General features: G+C 32.6%; 3 protein-coding genes across 3 annotated transcripts; 2 read left to right on the forward strand and 1 right to left on the reverse strand.

Moving 5' to 3' along the window:
* Nucleotides 1-8,009: 8,009 nt before the first annotated feature.
* On the forward strand, nt 8,010-12,805 carry LOC18099373 (probable fructokinase-6, chloroplastic). Its single transcript, XM_006383252.3, has 7 exons — nt 8,010-8,371; nt 8,982-9,190; nt 9,913-10,125; nt 10,632-10,829; nt 10,943-11,080; nt 11,621-11,737; nt 12,398-12,805. The coding sequence occupies exons 1-7, from the start codon at nt 8,227-8,229 to the stop codon at nt 12,530-12,532; spliced, it is 1,155 nt and encodes a 384-aa protein (XP_006383314.2). The 5' UTR covers nt 8,010-8,226; the 3' UTR covers nt 12,533-12,805.
* Nucleotides 12,806-13,730: 925 nt separating this feature from the next.
* LOC7460949 (polcalcin Syr v 3) lies at nt 13,731-14,146 on the forward strand. The gene has a single exon (XM_002307397.4). It carries the CDS (start codon nt 13,792-13,794, stop codon nt 14,035-14,037), a length of 246 nt encoding a protein of 81 aa, XP_002307433.2. The 5' UTR covers nt 13,731-13,791; the 3' UTR covers nt 14,038-14,146.
* A 540-nt stretch (nt 14,147-14,686) lies between these two features.
* Nucleotides 14,687-18,320, reverse strand: LOC18099372 (probable serine/threonine-protein kinase PBL7). Its single transcript, XM_006383251.3, has 6 exons — nt 17,188-18,320; nt 16,841-17,098; nt 16,573-16,754; nt 16,374-16,453; nt 16,136-16,283; nt 14,687-15,344 (listed from the first exon to the last, which is right to left on the reverse strand). The coding sequence occupies exons 1-6, from the start codon at nt 17,744-17,746 to the stop codon at nt 15,000-15,002; spliced, it is 1,572 nt and encodes a 523-aa protein (XP_006383313.3). The 5' UTR covers nt 17,747-18,320; the 3' UTR covers nt 14,687-14,999.
* Nucleotides 18,321-19,129: the final 809 nt, after the last annotated feature.

Below are 19,129 nucleotides of genomic sequence, written 5' to 3' on the forward strand. Positions count from 1 at the left end.
GTGGGTGGACATGGAAGGAGAGTGGTTAGGGTGTTTGACCTTTTGAAGGAGAGTTAATTCAATTTTATAAAGTATTATTATGGTGAATTAAGTCATGCATCTAGACAAATATGTTCATCATTTTTATATTGGGACAACCTTTAGCATCTTACATTGCATGATTTACCAATAGAGTTAAGAAAAGGTAAAAAAAAAAAATTTAAGTTTTTCATCACTCTAATCCCTTAAAGAATCTCGCCCTCTCTTTTATAACCAAGAATTAAAAAAAAAATTAAGAAGTGGAACGCAACTGATCAAGCCATGGGTTTGCTTTCTCATTAGTTTGAATCTCACAAACCTCAAAGTCATTGGAGATTTATATGGTTATTAACTTCAGGACCCATAAGATTAGTTGAGGTACACGTAAGTTGGCTCGAACACTTACGTTAATAATAAAAAAAAAATACAGGAAAAAAAGAGGAAAAGATAATTAAAAATCCCACTAAGCTATTGGTTAAAGTATAAGTAGTCTGTGAACAAAAAAAAAAAGGATGCAATTGATATCTAAACAAGTCTGGGATTAAAATGAAAGTATTAAAAAAAATCAAGTAGAGTTGATAGAATGTCTCGATTTCAATTCCAAATCTTTTCATGTGCTCCTTGCACTGGATTTTTTTGTTCAATGACTAATATAGTCAAGCACGAGGATGGCACGTGTTTATTAAGAAAAAGATAAATATAATCCAAGTAGTGGTCTCAATTTTAATCCTCAATTTGTTAATTAAGGGACTAATTACACTAATACTTTTATTCAATGACTATTTATGCTTTGACTAGAGGGAGATCGATAATATTTTAGATAATAATTTCATAATCAATTTGATTTGTTAACCAATTGGTTGATTTGTTATTAAAGAGCCTATCTTTTAGATATTTTGTTTTATAATGGATCTTGAGAAGATTATAATTAATAATGATGAATACTCCACAGAAGGAAACTTCTTCTTGTTTGCTAATGATAGGGACTCACGCGTGATGTAAATTAATGGGAGTATATATATGATTATAGAAACCCTAATCAAGTTTTTAATTAATTCGATTGGAAGAATAGCAATAATTAGAAGGATGCAAAGGTAATTAAAATTTGGGATCAGAATTTATCAAATGCCTTTAAAATCATTTAAGAAAAGGATCTAGTCTAGAACTATCATTTGTCGTCGAATAAAATTAAAATAAATCACTTTAATCATTGTTAGGCATGTGATAACAATTTTGGACAAGAACCAAATTTCTTATAATTTCACTCCTCTAGATTTATTAGAAGAAATTTATAAAGATTAACAGATGATTATATATGTGCCATGGATGCTAAAATCTGTAATTAGTCTGTAGTAATTAATGATGTAACAGCAGTTGGTTTCCAGGAAACATGTCGTGATGAAAAAGAGTTTAAGATCTACACAGCAGGTTTCGAGTTCGAGGCACAGCGTGTATCTCTTATAAAAGTCTGGGACAGCCGGGATTTTACTTGTTCACCTGGATCCACAAAGTGCGCTTTTCAGGAAGTGGGGTTTCCTCCAATCCAAAAAAAAAAAAAGGAAGATGTAACTGAAGTTGGCATCATGATACCTTACTTCAAAGATTAAAAAGAAAAATATGCATTTAGCCTCTTTGAAGGAAGCGCGTAGTTGCTAAAGCATACCATTCACTTGAAAGGAACATGTATGTTAACATATAATTCTTTCTCGTGGCATGGTATCATTGGAGAAATTGAGATTAAATCGTTCTCTCCTATTAGGTAAGGAAAAAAAATAGACTATACACAAGAAAATTAAGAAATTTATTATAATTATTTTTTCCCCATTTTAGTCTGATGGAGATTTGAATTTTAAAAATTAAGAAGCGAATGCATCTTCAATCATCAATTCATTTTTTTTTAAGATAGCATTTAATTAATTAATACTGTTTCGCAATAAAAAAAATAGTAAAAATAAAAAAATAATCATTACTTATAAATTCATTCTAAAATTATTTCAAAAACTACTATTTTGTTTTTATCTATTCAATCAAATATAACAATATATTATAAAACACGGTATCTAGAGATAATAAGAAGAATAACCTTAAGCTTAAATTGTGTAGTTCAATTGATCAGGTCTTAAATTTGTTCCAGTTCAAGTTTCACAAACCTCAGGAACACTGAAAACTTACATGGTTATTAATTTTAGCACCTATAAAATTAGTTATGGTACACACAAACTGGCATGTATAACCATATTAATTAAAAAATACCCTCGGTAAAACATTTGGAGCTGCTTTTACACCATGGAGTCATTTTTGCAGTCAGAGGGCAAATGTCCACGGACAGAGATATGATTTATTCTGTTAAGTCGTCCTCATCTCTTGGGTTAAATTCCGTTGTCCAAATTATTTCCTTTCGATCCGCAAAATTGGCCAAGATTGGATTTTTTTATCATAATTTAATTTCTTGAAATAATAATAGTAAATGGCTAGAAATCGAGTTGGTATATCATAATCAAATTTGGCAACTAGCCATTATTTTACCATTTATGACTACGAATTAATAACACACACTAAAAAAAACTATATATTAAGAACGACGTCTTAGAAAGGGGATAAAAGACTTCCCACAAATTGAGAGTTTGGTAGTATAATAATGAAGGAATACTTGCTCAACGCATGCGTGCTCCTATTTGCTTATGTGACTTTACAAGCGTGTAATCGAAATCTTGAAGCAAAGCAGAAACGGCTGAAAAGGACATCTTAGGCAGGAAACAAAGCGTGGAGGACATCATTGAAGTCTTTTTCCTTTTTTTTTTTTTTTGGTTGCCAATATGTTGAGGAGTTTTGGTAGTTATGACAGTTTGAATCGAGTATTCAGACCAGGCAAAAAGATGGATTCTTGCATTCTAGAAAAAGAAAAGTCTGGTCTAAAGTATATATACCCATGTGGATGCTTTGGTTAACAAATCCAATGGAATGTTATTATTCCTTGTTTCATAATAGTTTATGTTTTTTTTGTGAGATAGACGGTCAGAACAATTCATTTGAGTTCAAATATTCTAGATATAACTTGAAATAAAATATAATTTACACGTTGAAACAAAGGAAAATGAGCTGAGTTGATGGGCATTAATTAATTAATACAAATTCGTGATTTTGATTTTTAAAAAGTATCATGTGATATAAGTCTAAACAGAAATGAACTAGTGTTAATCTTGATGAATTATAACAAATTTTAAAAGACGTGGGAGATTCACTGTGAAAAATTTCACTTTAAATCCTCTCAGAAAATATTATGAACTCACTATTTATAATGTTTTTCATGGCGTGACATACATATTTACAAAATTAAACACTTAACACACCCTTTTGTCACCACGGTATTTTCCTTTACTTAAAACTTACTGGTCTTTCTTAGAAAGTTGTGAAATGGTGGACAGAACATTGGATCTAATTGGACCTTATTTATTTATTTATTATTATTATTATTATGAACTAGAAGATTAGATATTCTGTTATTTTGATATCCGACAAGAGGGCCGACATTGTACCAGTTTTCTGACATATAAATACGCGTCCAAGAACATTTACCAGCTCAACTGGGACACTTCCTGAAGGATCCTGAATAGCCTTCAATGTATACCGACTAGGAATTTTTTTTTTTTTTGTGCTTGAGTTTTTGTTTTGTGCATCCGATTCATTAAAAAATTAGTTTTTATGATTAAATTTTATACATAATTAAGTTACACATAACTTCAACCTTAATTACAATCATTAAAACAAACATAATTATGATAGCTTTTATAGTTGTGATTTGAAAAAAATTATTTTATAAAAAGTATAGTTGAGGTTGGTTTGGAAAAATATATATTTGGTTAAAATTATGGTTGAAATTGAGGTTGAACAAAAAGTAGTTTAATGTATTTGGTTAAGAATGTTTTTCATGGTTTTCTGAGCGTGCAACAATATTAGGTAAAATATTATCAGGAATAAAATTGGGATTGCCATCAAATTCTGCAAATACTACGTCATCATAGAATCTTCTTCTAATATAATTATGTAGTGTCATTGAATAATGTTAAACACTAGTTTTTCAAATAAAACATAATGCCTGAGAAATTTTGTTGGATTTTTTTATTTTACTAGGTCGGACTCAGTCCAATGCATTTAGGTTAGAGCCGGAATCTGTCCAGGTCATGAACATTAGAGACGCATCCGAGTCATGAACAGCGGAGATGCTCTCCACTGTTCACGTAAACAGTAGAGAGTGAATTACTCTCCACTTCTCCACCTCTCCACTGTTCATGTGAACAGTAGAGTAGAAGCATATAAATTTTGCTTTTGTTAAACCGCGGTCACAGTGTCAGTATGTTTGGTACTATGGTAGCTTTTATAGTTGTGGTTTGAAAAAAATTGTTTTATAAAAAGTACTTTTGGTTGAGGTTGATTTGGTATTTATATATGTTTGGTTAAAATTGTGGTTGAAATTGAGGATGAATAAAAGGTAATTTAATGTGTTTGGTTAAACATACTTTTTAAATTGAGGTTATAAAATATTTAAACAATATATATATATATTAATATTAATGGTTTTTAATTTAAATATTATAGATTTAACTACCATTATTACATCATTAAATAAATAATACTTTATATCAAATATTTTTTTATTATTCCATTACCTTATCTACAATTTCGTGATGTATGAAATTAATCGGATAAAGACTATAGTTTTCATGGTTTTTTGAGCGTGCAACAAAATCAGGTAAAATATCATCAGAAACAAAATTAAAATTGCGATTAAATTCCACAAATGTTACGTCATCATGCGATGTTCTTCTAATTTATGTAGTGTTAACATGCTTTTCAAATTGAGGTTATAAAATAATTAAAAAATATATATATTAATATTAATGGTTTTTAATTTAAATATTGTAGATTTAACTACCATTATTACATCATTAAATAAATAATACTTTTGTCAAATATTTTTTTATTATTCTATTACCTTATCTACAATTTCGTAATGTATGAAATTAATCGGATAAAGACTATAGTTTTCATGGTTTTTTGAGCGTGCAACAAAATCAGGTAAAATATCATCAGAAACAAAATTAAAATTGCGATTAAATTCCACAAATATTACGTCATCATGCGATATTCTTCTAATTTCTGTAGTGTTAACATGCTTTTCAAATTGAGGTTATAAAATAATTAAACAATATATATATTAATATTAATGGTTTTTAATTTAAATATTGTAGATTTAACTGCCATTATTACATCATTAAATAAATAATACTTTATATCAAATATTTTTTTATTATTTCATTACCTTATCTACAATTTCGTGATGTATGAAATTAATCGGATAAAGACTATAGTTTTCATGGTTTTTTGAGCGTGCAACAAAATCAGGTAAAATATCATCAGAAACAAAATTGAAATTGCGATTAAATTCCACAAATGTTACGTCATCATGCGATGTTCTTCTAATTTATGTAGTGTTACTAAATAATATTAAACACTAGTTTTTTTAGTAAAAATAATTTTTAAAAAATAATTTTTTTTAATATAAGTAGTTATAATCATGGCACTGTTCATGAACAGTGCCAGTGAAATTCACCTGGCACTATTCACGTGAACAGTGTTCAGGTGAATTATCCAGGTTGGCAGACGTGAGCAACAGCTCTCAGCTGCTTTATAGGAACCGGCGTTTCAACAAAAAAAAATACATAGGTCCCACACAAACATTCAGTTGCATTTTAATATTATCAAACATGATGTTTACATAATGAGTTTTAAAAGTAGAATCTACCGCGTAAACAAACATCTTCTTAAATGAGTCTCACCAAAAACAAAACTCAATTTTTAAGTTAATCAAACATTAATATTTGTGGTTGATTGTCAACTTCAGTCACAACCTCAATACTAATTGGTACGTGTGTTTGTTGCAGTTTTAAATGTAGTGACAAGCACACAAGTGAACCTTAACGAGCGAGTAAATTCCAAATGGGTCGAGGGACAGTTCAGCATGATATCTGGAGAAGGGGGAGATAATGGAGTAATTAAGATATTGTTAAACGTGAGTGATTGTGTCTGCTGTTGAGTGTTATGGAACGAATTCTGTAGGGCTTGGACTTGTAATTAGTTCAACTAATGCTGCCAGTCAATTATACTTTACTTCTATACTTCACAAAAAAAAAAAAAAAAAAACCCCCTAGGGAGTCATTATCGAGCTTCATTGCACTCCTTAATTTCTTCTTTTTCTTTTTTTTTTTTTCAATTCGACTTGCCAATTTTTTTTAATGGTTTTAATTAATGGTCATTTTCGACAAAATAATAGTAATTTGTTAACTTTATTCCATGTTATAACACCGTCAATATGAGTTCACAATTATAACTATAGTAACGGCCTTTGTAGAGAAAAATAGTGGGTCAATATGAGTTCCATGTTATAAATTAACTTTTTATCTTCAAATATAATTATTAAACCTGGCTCTAGAAAATTTCAACCTTGACATATTGATTTAGTTAAATATGGATAACTTGATGAGTTAATCCACCACTTAATAGACCTAATCAAATCTAATTAAGTCAAAAAAAAAAAAAAAAAAAAAGTTAAAATAATTTTGTTTTGAATATGATAGATTCGTGGTTATTTAGTGTCCCGCAAGTTAACTAATGACTCCAGACAAGCTTGACAAGTATGATCCACCAGCATATTTTTCATAATTTTTATATTTTTGATAGTTTTAATGTATTGTTTATATGATTTTTATTTACTAAAAATATTATTACAGTACATATTTAATGAATAAATTAAGCAAAAACTATGCATTATTAAAATTTATTGAGAATTTCAATGAATTTATAATAAGAATAGTTGCTATTAACATCCACAAAGCTTGCAGTCCATAATGGCACCATTTAAAAATATAATTGTTCATGAGGGTCTGGAGAAATTTTATGACACTCAAATTATAACTATTAAAAACTTATAGTATATGAAAGAGATAGATATAAAAAGAGATAATTCAAAAAATTATTATTTAATAGGAAAATGAATTTTTATCACTTTTTTATAGGATCAGATATCATTTTTTTTATATTGTAAATATCCAATAATTAAGTACCATAAAATAAAATTTTCGGAGAATTCACAGTGTTTGGAAATAGACGGAAGGAATTAGGAATGAGTTGGGTCGACAAGGAAAGGGAACTGGGCTTTATAACTTTCTGCTTTATCTGGGCTTGATCCCTATTTATCTGGGCTTGATCGCTATTTTATATTTTCTATCTATTTTTTCGTGGGCTATATTTACCGGCCCATGGATAAGATTAAAATGCATAAGTTGTCTTTAATCTTATGCTATTGAGTCAATTAACATGTTGCTGGGATAACTATTTTTATTAAAACAATAATATTTCAATCATTTTTTTTTATGTTCATCTGATCAAGTCTAAATTATATTTAAGTTTGATTAAGTCAAATAAATTATTAAAATTTATTTAAATTAATATTTTATCTTATTTAACTAAAAACTCTATCCAAATTAAGTTTTTAATTTTAATTTGTAGGTTTTTCTTACTTACAATTGTTTTGATTTCGAACAATACAAAGTGTTTTGGATTGCTATCTAAACAACGGCAATACCATAATCAAAATCATATTTATTTTTTTAAGGGAATCATGAAAAAAATAAGGAAAAAACTAATTTTAGTTATAATACTTGTTTAATATTGTGATAATAATAATTTTTTAAAGTATTTTTTATTTAAAAATATATTAAATTAATATTTTTTTAATTTTTAAAATTATTTTTAATATCAAAATGTTAAAATAATTTAAAAATATATATAAAAAAAACTTCAAAATTCTTTTATATCACTTTTAAAACATAAAAATAAATTTATGCATTCCAATTTGACTCGAGAGACAAGAGAATAGCCATCAACAGACTACCTAAGCAAAGCAAGAGTAAAAAGAGTTGTCTTGTCCATAATCCACAAGCTGACAAACAGCAAACAGCAAACAGCAAACTACTTCACTCTCTTGCATCCTCCGCTCAAATCTTCTTTGTTTTTATACAACAACACTCCCTCCACCCCTCAAAACACTCTATATCTCTCTCTAACAACTAAGTCCAAAACCCAATTGGCTTATCAGATCATAAAAACTAAGTAACCACAATTTGTTATCAAGTTTTGATTTTGAAGTGCATGGCTGCTCTTCACTCTACTGCTTTTCGTTTAGGTAGTGTGGCTTTGTCTTCTCGTCAAGAACTTAGTTTTAGACGAGGGAATGTTAAAGCCTCAGCTTTTTCTTGCCCTTCTTCGGTTTCCATTCCTCGATTGAGCTTCCAAAGTAAGCATTTTTTGTTTCTTGGAATCATAAATTACTTCACTTTATCTTGAGTTTTGATGTATGTCAAAGTGTTTTTTCCTTGATGGGTTCTTCATAGTCAGTTTAAATTGCGCTGATTCTTGTTGGAAACGACTGGCCATGTCTTTTAAATTGAAGTTTCGATGATCAAGTTTTGGCTTCTGCCAGTTTTAGTCTCATAATAGCGTAGTAGATGTCAAGTTGAATCTCAGGTTGTGTTTTTGTTTTGAACTTTTTTTGTTAAATGATAAATTTAGAAGAGTCAGAGAATATTTTTGAGCTTTAAGGCCTATAAAGCTCCAATCTTGTAGATGTCATATCATCAAGAGGCTTCAAATTCTTTAATAGTTTTGGCACATTGAGCTTTGTTCTGCTATCTTGAGAAATATATTCTGCTGGAGAGAAGAAATTTTTTTTGCCTTTATAGTTCAAATTCCCTTGGGCATCAGCTTCTTTTACCAAATGCATTACGTTTCTGTTTTTGCTATCTATTTAGATATATGAACTTCTTTTCTCTCTTTTTTTCAACTTTTCATCAACTTGTTATGTGACTCTTGACCCTTTAATTTGCTTCCTTTCTTATGCATACTAGGTAAAGCATTAGGAGGTGATGGGTTTCCAGAAACGAAAGATTCCTCTCTTGTGGTTTGCTTTGGTGAAATGCTAATTGACTTTGTCCCGACCATTAGTGGACTTTCATTGGCTGATGCGCCAGCATTTAAAAAGGCTCCAGGAGGTGCACCTGCTAATGTTGCTGTCGGTATTGCTCGTCTTGGTGGCTCATCAGCATTTATTGGGAAGGTACCATTATGATAATATCAATCCATTTTTGTGGAAATGAGTAGAAAATAAGGAAGCAAGGATAAATTCATTTTCAAAGAGCCAATTTGTTAAGGAGTGGATTAAAACTTCTGCCTGACTGGTTTTTTGATTCTATAGGGCCGGGTAATCTAGGATTGTGGTATTAAATTTAGGATCCTATTATAGTGTCATCTATGTTTCCTTTCTCCATCTTAATTGCGTCAAGACACAGAACAACCTTCTTGTTTCACAGAGATTTTGCTTGCAGATTCCAGGAGTTTTCTGAGATTGTACGGCACAGCAGCTTAGGAATTTAAATGCTTCTGTGCATCCACTACCACAAACTCTTTCCTTGAAATTCATGATATCTAACAGTGAAAAACTGTCATCAACCTCTTTGAGTTGAATGGAAATTGATTTATTGCTTATAGACTATGGATAGTTGGAGATAGAACCTATCTGTAAAAGCCAGGAGCTGTCAAAGCAGTAGTTCGCTTTGTTAACAACATAGTTATATTGATTGTTCTTTCAACCTAGTGCATTCTTGACAAAGGATTGCTTATTCCCTCTTTCTTCTAAAAATTAACTGTGCATCAGTTTCATAGCATGCCATTCCATGCTTTTATTTATCATATTTGTGTGTTTTCGACAAAAATTAACCATAGATATTTTATCTCTCGTCTATTCTCTCAGATCTCGAATCTTTTGTACGACATGCACAGGTTGGTGAAGATGAGTTCGGATACATGCTTGCTGAAATATTAAAGGAGAATAATGTGAACAGTGAAGGGATGCGTTTTGATCCTGGTGCACGGACTGCTTTAGCATTTGTTACATTAAGGAGTGATGGGGAACGTGAGTTCATGTTTTACCGTAATCCTAGTGCAGATATGTTGCTTCAAGAAGCTGAACTTGATCTAGATTTGATTAGAAAGGTATGTGAGGTTTATACTTGTAATGATTGCTTAAAAATTAAAAGCGCAAAAAATCCCTTTTATAGAAGATTTTTAAAATGGAAGATGCAGTTCAAATATTGTCTGTTCATCTTCATCTTCATCATCTTTTAAATATTTTTTTGAAATAAAGTCATTTGCTTAGGCACCTTTTGAATTTTTTATAAAAGAATGATAAATCAATAGGGCAGAAATGGTTCTTGGACTCAAAAGTCTGTAGTTTCTTAGAAAGAAACACCTAACAGACCCAAAATGGAAGGATAGATTTAACTTAACTATGGAAACTTTTAATGTACGTATGAATTACGTTTCTAATTTGAATGACAGAGATTATAGTTTTTCATTCTTTTAGAACTTATGAAGATTTTACTGCTCTTCGGGCACCTTATTAGATAAAACTAATTTAAAATCTAGATTTAAGACCCACTGGTTTTAAAAAAGATAAGATAAAAAATCGTTTGTTTCTCCTCTTTTCTGTCCCCTGGCAGGCAAAAATACTTCATTATGGCTCTATAAGTCTTATAACAGAGCCATGCAAATCAGCCCACATTGCTGCAGCAAAAGCTGCCAAGAATGCAGGTGTTGTTTTATCCTACGATCCTAACCTGAGGCTTCCACTATGGCCTTCTGCAGAGAGTGCCAGAGAAGGGATTCTGAGCATTTGGGACACTGCTGATATTATTAAGGTAAGTACCTGGGTTCTTTTTGGCAATTGTTTTCCTTCCCCTAATGTACATACTAGACACAATCTGGATAAAAAAAACCACTCTGACGGTCACATTTAAATTATGTCTTTCAGATAAGTGAAGAAGAGATATCCTTCTTGACTAAAGGAGAAGATCCATATGATGATGCTGTTGTTCGTAAGCTATGCCATCCAAATCATAAATTGCTTCTTGTCACCGAAGGGCCCGAGGGCTGCAGGTATTACACCAAAGTAAGTCCTAAAAATATGTCATTTAGCATTTACTTTTACAACTTACAATACTCCCGCTCCTTCTCCTCGCCCATGCATGTCACTGAGAAATATTGTTTTGCTGTATTATTTCTTTGAGATTGGGTGATGACAGGAATTGATGTAAGATGCACTTCCACAGCCTTAGTTCATGAGAGAGAAAGAGAGAGTCTTGCTGCAGCATGTAACATTGTAGAACAACAGGCATGGAGAAGCAATCTAGATATTTTGATTTAGAGAGAATTATTGTGACTGGAAAATATTTTTATCAACTCTAACATAAAACTGCAATTTTATAAAAACCTTCTCTGCTTATGTAAGTTTGTTCTGTTGAGACCAGCTATAAAATGCTGTCTTTCTATCAATTTGGAGGATTTGACTTGTAAATTTAGGGAAAATGTACTATGATTTTTAAACTGATTGAGCTTCTAACATAGTGCTAATGCCTTGTGAAATCTCCCTAGCTTGCAGATAACCTTTTCTTCTAAATTTGTTGCTAAGTAGCTTCTTATATGTTTTCAGGAGTTCAATGGGAGGGTGAAGGGCTTAAAGGTAGATGCTGTGGACACCACTGGTGCTGGGGATGCATTTGTTGCTGGAATATTGTCACAGCTAGCTAAGGATCTCTCCTTGCTCCAGGTAATGCCATTAACAATTTGATTTAAAAATGGTAGTTTCTTCAGGTCAATACTGCTGTTGTATGTGTGCATGCACAAATTTACATGTATGCATTTGGTATCTTCGTCATAATGTAACTTTGTTTGTTCGAATGTATTGCATAATCCTACCTTTGCAATATATCAACTGTTGACTCGAACATTTGAGTTTTGGATCTGCCCTTGGCAATCTCAGTAACCGTATACGCTCATGTTCTATCATTTCATGCAAACATATAACGAATATAGGGCGCTTTCTTCCATTGTATAGAAGAAACTTGATCTTCGGCTGTACTTAGAAGGGATAATATTTGGTAGGGAGTTTGTTATAACCATGCAAGGACTTCATAGAGCTAGACAATGTCGAGAACTTCTCAAAATTGCTTAACTCCCAATTTATTTTTCTTTCCAGCATCTAAAATTTATGTATCTATTTATGCAATTTTGGTTTCCAATCTCCAGTAGGATTATTTTATGATATTCTTTAATTTACAGACATTCCAGGTTAATGTTGTCATGCAAACTAGTGCAATATTGTCTTTGGTTTTCATGATTTCTTGTTTAATAAACAGTGCACTTCATCTTGTAACATCGTAAAGCATTTTACCATCTGATCCATCTTATTTTAATTTTAATCTTTAAGAATGAGGACCGATTGCGAGAAGCTCTGATGTTTGCTAATGCCTGTGGTGCATTGACTGTTAAGGGGAGAGGTGCAATTCCAGCTTTACCAACCAGAGAAGCTGTGCACAATGCCATCCTTCATTCTGTTGGATAGGGTTTCTTGTGATATCTGTGATTAGGTAATAAATTCCATTCCATTTCATTGGATTGTTCGACAATGTTAGCAATGGAGGGTGGTGGTAGTGTAGGATCTATTTAATTCTATTGTTCAAAACATATCTACCCAGTTCATTGTTGTAAGTTTACCATAATCTGTTGAGTGAAATCATTTGACTCTTGCGGGTAACACCAAACCCCCTGTCTCACACCATATTGTAAACATTCAGCTGAGGACTCCACCAATAAAATAAATTTACAATTTTTGTGATTTCTATTGTCTTTTTCTCTGCAATTTATATGATTCCCTCACCCTACTAATGAAGTGCTTCTTGACAAATAAGGCCTGCAAAATTTTGATAAACTCTCAGCTGTGATCTTTTAAACAGAAAGAATCTAACGAGATTGATTAAGTTCACGATCCAATCTGCAGCTGGTATAAGCCTTGTTTTCTCTCCCTATTGGCTTCCTGCAGAAAACCTAGCCTTGATATGACCCACATCAACATAACTGCAAAACCAATATTGTAAGTTTGCTTGAATATTGAGCATCATCTAATTCGCTCTCAAATATCTTGTTAATTTTCTACAACGCTTCTTAGGCTACGAAAGGAAGTAACTTTTCCCATTCTTACTCCCTCTCCCAAGATTTGAACCCAGATCTCCGAGGGTAAATCTCAAGTCTTCCAATATTTGAACCTGAGAACTCCAAGTAGAGATATCAAGTGCTTAATAATTTGGAGGCTCTCTTGGGGAGGACTTGCTTTCAAAGTTATGTTGTAATGAAAAGCTTAATACTATTGAAACAACCAAAGACATTTCCCATTAGTTCCTGTCAAAATTTAGACATTTATCTACACTCGCAATGTTTCAACACGAGTCCCAAAGAACAAAAATCTACAGTAGTTATCGCTTTAACTATAACTCTTCATTATTTGACAAGCTGATGTCTCAACCAATGACACATCCTATGTTTCCTTGTAGGAGTCGAGTCATACGAATCACATCCCATGTTTTGTCCTAATTTTTCTCCTTTTTTTGAACAAATTCTAAGTTTAGATTTGTCCATTTCAACCGATGGATATTTATGGACAAAATAGTTGAGAGTTTTCGGGCAATCCATTCCTTTTCCGAATTCATTGGATGAACTTAGAGTGAAACACAAACAAATCATCTCTTTAAAAACCCAATTCTTTTACCTCCCAATCATCCTCATTCAGTTACAAGACCAGGATCAAAACACTCTTTTAACACCAACATGGCTGACGAACAAGCTGAGCTGAATCGCATTTTCAAAAGATTCGACTTGAATGGTGATGGCAAGATCTCTGCAGCAGAGCTGGGCGATTGCTTGAAGACTCTCGGCTCAGTCACAGCAGAGGAGGTCAAGCGCATGATGGCTGAGATAGATACTGATGGTGATGGATCCATTTCATATCAGGAGTTCTTAGATTTTGCTAAGGCTAACAGTGGCCTGATGAAGGATGTTGCTAAGATATTTTAATCTTCCAACATATATCCTTTCCTTTTCTTTGTTGTTTTTACTTAAGATGTGCTGTAATCTATGATTGTTTTAAGGCAGCGGCAAGTCTAAATGAATTTTGATTGACACAGACTTGCTTTCGTAGCTACACTACAAACATCTTTATCAACTAATGTTTCTATATATGAAATTAGGTATCTTGAGTATTTGGATGTGATATTGCAACAATAGAGTGGTTTTGCGGTCAAACAAGACGTTGCCAGTTCACGCTTTCAGATCCCATACTGAAAAATGGCTCCTATTCCAGAAAATTTTAAATGCACAAAGAATTGACCAGCATCTTAATTTTAGTCATTGATTGTGATCGTCATGCTATCATTTTATGGTCATAGGATGCTCAATTCCTTGGCTATTTACTACAGTATGATCTTCAAGTTCTGTGGTCATGTACAAAGATTTAGTGAAAAACCATATGCTAGTATGCAAGTTATGGCCTCTCGAGAACTCAGAATTCACATTTCATGATGAACTGCTCTGTCCCACTTGATTCATGCCAACAAACACGCGCATGAACGATAAGAGGCATCATATTCAAGCTTTTCTACTGTCAACAAGTTAAGAAAACAAGCAAATCTGCATGTTGTGTTTAAGAAATATAAAATAACAAGTCTAACCTTGAAATGAATCTATTACTCTCAGTCTTTACAATCATCAAGGGAAGATTACTAGAAAATCAGCATATTGCTTCCAAGATTATAAAATTAGAAGTTTAGCCTTTAAATAAAATCTATCTTGTTGGCCCTTGAAGCCAAGGGCAGCAGAATGGAAGCTATTTACACACTTCTAAGCAAACTCGTTTTTCCTACTTACAATTTTTACACTCGTTTTGATTCTGATTTCCAGGCTTTTTCTCTTCAGAGAGAGAGAAAAAAGGCAAGCAAAACCACCAAAGAGAAAAATCAGAAAGTTGAATATACCATGTTTTAACGACAACAAAGGTGATCATCATCCTCAAATTCTGAAACTCCTAACATAGCCAAGGCTAAGTGACTATTCATCTCACTTTTTGTCTGTTGTAGTTGAGGGTAACAATCTATAATCCCAGAAAAATTGGACTTCTTCCTGTTTGAGTAGATTGGTTGTTCTTCACCTCTCAGCATGCCAATAATTTCGTCTATTCCTGGCCTTCGAGATTCTTCATTACTTACACAGGCGGTGGCAGCCTGAATCATCTGGATTATTTGAGTTGTATTTCTCAAAGTGCATTCAAGTCGTGGATCAAGCAACTCCTCAATGGCTCCTTTTCCCTTCTGCAATAGAGGTTTAGCCTGCAAAAGAATGCAGGGTCCATGATGTTCAATTTCACATCCAAGCCAAGCAGATACTATTCATAATAAAAGAACAAATGTCATCATGTTGCGAACAAATGGCCAATATTTATGATAGGCTTGTTTGCTACTTGCTCAAGTCGAAATGATTTTTCATAGTGCAATCAAATCCTACTATGACTGACCTTGTTTCCAAAGTAAAAGCACGTGGTTTTATTAGAGCTTTAAGGCAAAAATCATAGTAAAATTTAGTAATGATAGGATCCTTCAAAATAGCAAAACCATGAGAACAAATAAAATCATCCTCTACATGATATTACAACAAATTTGGCAAATTCGTGCATGATTCTGGGATGACAATTGCTTAATAATTCATGTTTTAGCTAAAGTCATCATATAATTGAGGTCGAAAGTAAACTAGATGGAATTGAAAATGTCAAGCGAAAGCCTAGATTTCTAGCCACCAGTATAACAGTCTTTACTGTCAATCAATTTCCCTACAATCTGCAGGGAAAAACTGATGCATAAATTTCATCCTTTTTACAGAACTACAGGATAGAGGTTATATTTGCTCAAAGTTTACTAAGAATTGTGATGTTCGCTTGATGTCTGATTAAAGGATTGACTTAATCTAAATAGGCATGATCAGAATGTGGCTTGTAGACTATGGCATTGCCTAATAGAATGCCTTATCTCTTCATGGAAAAGCTTGTAGAGGGGCCCTTCAATCAAGCATTACAAAGTCAAAGGGACTAATGGAAATTTTAAAGGAAATTAATTCAGTAACCTACCCATAGGACCAAATTCTCTTCCCCCGGTGGCCTTCTTGCTTCAATTGGCTTCCTTCCGGTAATTAGTTCCAGTAGGACCACACCAAAAGCATACACATCCGTCTTATCAGATATCTTCCCATGCTGGAAATACTCAGGAGCCAAGTAGCTGTGCAATAAAAATTTAATCAAAAAATTAGAAAAGAAATATAAATTTGTTGAACCATTAAAAAGACATGTATGGTTTCTTTTCTCATACCCAAATGTCCCCTTGACAGTTTTACAAAGGAAAGGGACTGAAGGTGCAGAAGTCCAAGTAGCTAAACCGAAATCACACAACTGCAAGCAGAATTGTCATTATTGGTCAATAAAAAGAGCATGCGTAGACTAAAATTGACTCCGAATACCACAGAACCACTTAAATGAGAGATTGTAAACCATAAAACAAACCCCCTTACCTTTGGGATTTTCTTGGAAGAAAGGAGTATATTTGAGGGTTTAATATCTCTATGAACAACACATCTCTCAGTTCCATTATGCAAATATGCAATTGCTTGTGCAATTCCAAGTGCAACCTTGTATCTCACAGACCAGGAAAGGCCTGAAGAACCCTTGACTCCTACCTTTACTTTCTTCTTATCTGCAAAAGGTATTCCATAAATTACTCAAATTCCACCAAATTCAATCAAATTTCAAATTTCCAAATCAAAGAACAAGAAATTATACCGTGCAAATGGCGTTCTAAGCTTCCACCAGATACATATTTGTACACCAAGAACAAACCCTCCTCCGGATCAATACAGAACCCCACCAGAGGCACAATATTTGAGTGGTAAAGAGAACTAGCAATCATTAATTCTCTACAAAATGCTTTTGAAGCCTCTTTATCCTCCTTGTCTAATCTCTTAATTGCCACAGCGGTCCTCAAGAACCCAACTTTACCTCTAAAAACAAAGCTCAAAGCTCCCCTTCCCAAAACTCTACCTACCCATCACAACAAGAACAAATCAAAATCTCAAGCAAGAAACCAACTTCAAGATTCAAAACCAAAAACAAAAGATTTCATTTCTTACCTTTTGAGAAATTATTAGTAGCAGCAAGAATTTCACTATAACTGAATCTGACCAAAGAATTTGCAACTGGAGAGATACTCCTCTCAAGAGACTGAATTCTCCTCCATTTAAGCTCTTTAGCTCTCGTCTCATTCAATCCATTGTCCAAATTCACCATCAAAACAGTTGCAGAAGCTGAAGAATTCATGTTCATTGACTCAAGCTCAACTTGAGAGCATAAACTGAACCTGAAAGAAGAGTGAACTGAGTGTGGATCAGCATTTGTTAACTCTGAACCACTACCACAACCACCGGACTCTGCCAGCAGCCATGCCTTGTTGTGTTCTAAACTTCCATTCTTGTTATTACTCTTTTTAATGGTTTCATCACTCTCATTTGGTAAAAAACAGGCCAAGCCAGATTGCCAAAACATTTTTGACAAAAAACCTTTCATTTTCAGCTCATTATCATAGTCAAAGGAATGATCTTTGGCTATGATAGTTGAAGCGGAGAGAGCATCACAAGTAGAGCTATTTGATGGCTCTTTTGTGTTTCTACAAGTGCCTTGACAGAACCCCATTTTGAAAGCAGATCACAATGAATGCACAAGGGCCCAGAAACCAGAAAAAGAGAATACAAAAAAAGTTAAAGTTGATGCCTCCTTTGCTTCAAGGGTGGGGGAGAATTTGCTTTTCTCTATACAGACTAGAGAGAGAGAGAGAGAGAGAGAGAGATGGGAAGGAAAGAAATGGACTTCAATGGTTTATGGTCCTTGTTTGCATAAATCAATGCAATGTATGTATGTATGCATGTATGTATGTATAGGTGAAGCCGTGAAGGGTTGATTAGTTTAATGGGGATTCGAGTAGAGGGAGAAGGTGGCAATTAAGAAGAGGTGTATGGTCCCTTGAAGCTTATAACCTATAAAAATGAAATGGGTTTTATTGAGGTTTGGATTCAGTTGATGGTATTTTATTATTCAAGGGAAAAATGAGTTGATTACGTAGAGAAACAAGGGATTCTTTCAGCTAATGTCAGAGTGGACAAATAGAACCCCACAAGTGCAAGTTTTAGGCATGAGCTAAATGAAAGAAGAAAGGGCACCAACCAAGAAGATGAAGATTGTGGGTTAAAGAGTGCTTTTCAGATTGGATCATGAAATAAGAACACGAAAGAGATGACGAAGGGGGCAAAGGCTTATTAAATGTAAAAGGTGAGGCCTGTGACTTGATGGGGTTTTTTGGGAACGAAAATTCAGACAAGAAAAGAAATTGATTAGGACATGTGTATCATACCAAGGATTGCTTTGTAGTTTGGTGACCATCCAAAGGTCTTTACTCTTTTGCCAACCTCCAACAACCTCTCTACGTGTACAGGCAAAACTAGCTATAGCTCGATCCCGAAAACTTTCATGAGAAGGTGAAAGAATTTAAGTTTCAGTTCTAAGTAAACAAAGGAGGCTATATATATATATATATATATATATATAACTTATGAATTATCAGAATTCACCTAACTTAGGATAAGAAAAGAAGATTTATTTGTTATTGTTGACTTATATTGTTTTTTTCTTAATAGTAAATATTGATTTAGATGGTAAATGGAATTTGTTTTAAATTTTCTATTTTACCTGTTGGGATTCAAATGGGAAAAAAAAATGAAACAACAAAATTTTGTGAATATATATATATATATATATATATATATATATATATAACTTATGAATTATCAGAATTCACCTAACTTAGGATAAGAAAAGAAGATTTATTCGTTATTGTTGACTTATATTGTTTTTTTTTAATAGTAAATATTGATTTAGATGGTAAATGGAATTTGTTTTAAATTTTCTATTTTACCTTTTGGGATTCAAATGGGAAAAAAAAATGAAACAACAAAATTTTGTGATTTATTAATGAAAAAAAAATTAAACAACAAAATTTTGTGTATATATATATATATATAT

The sequence above is a fragment of the Populus trichocarpa genome, chromosome 17, assembly GCF_000002775.5.
Source record: "Populus trichocarpa isolate Nisqually-1 chromosome 17, P.trichocarpa_v4.1, whole genome shotgun sequence".
Lineage (NCBI taxonomy): Eukaryota > Viridiplantae > Streptophyta > Magnoliopsida > Malpighiales > Salicaceae > Populus > Populus trichocarpa.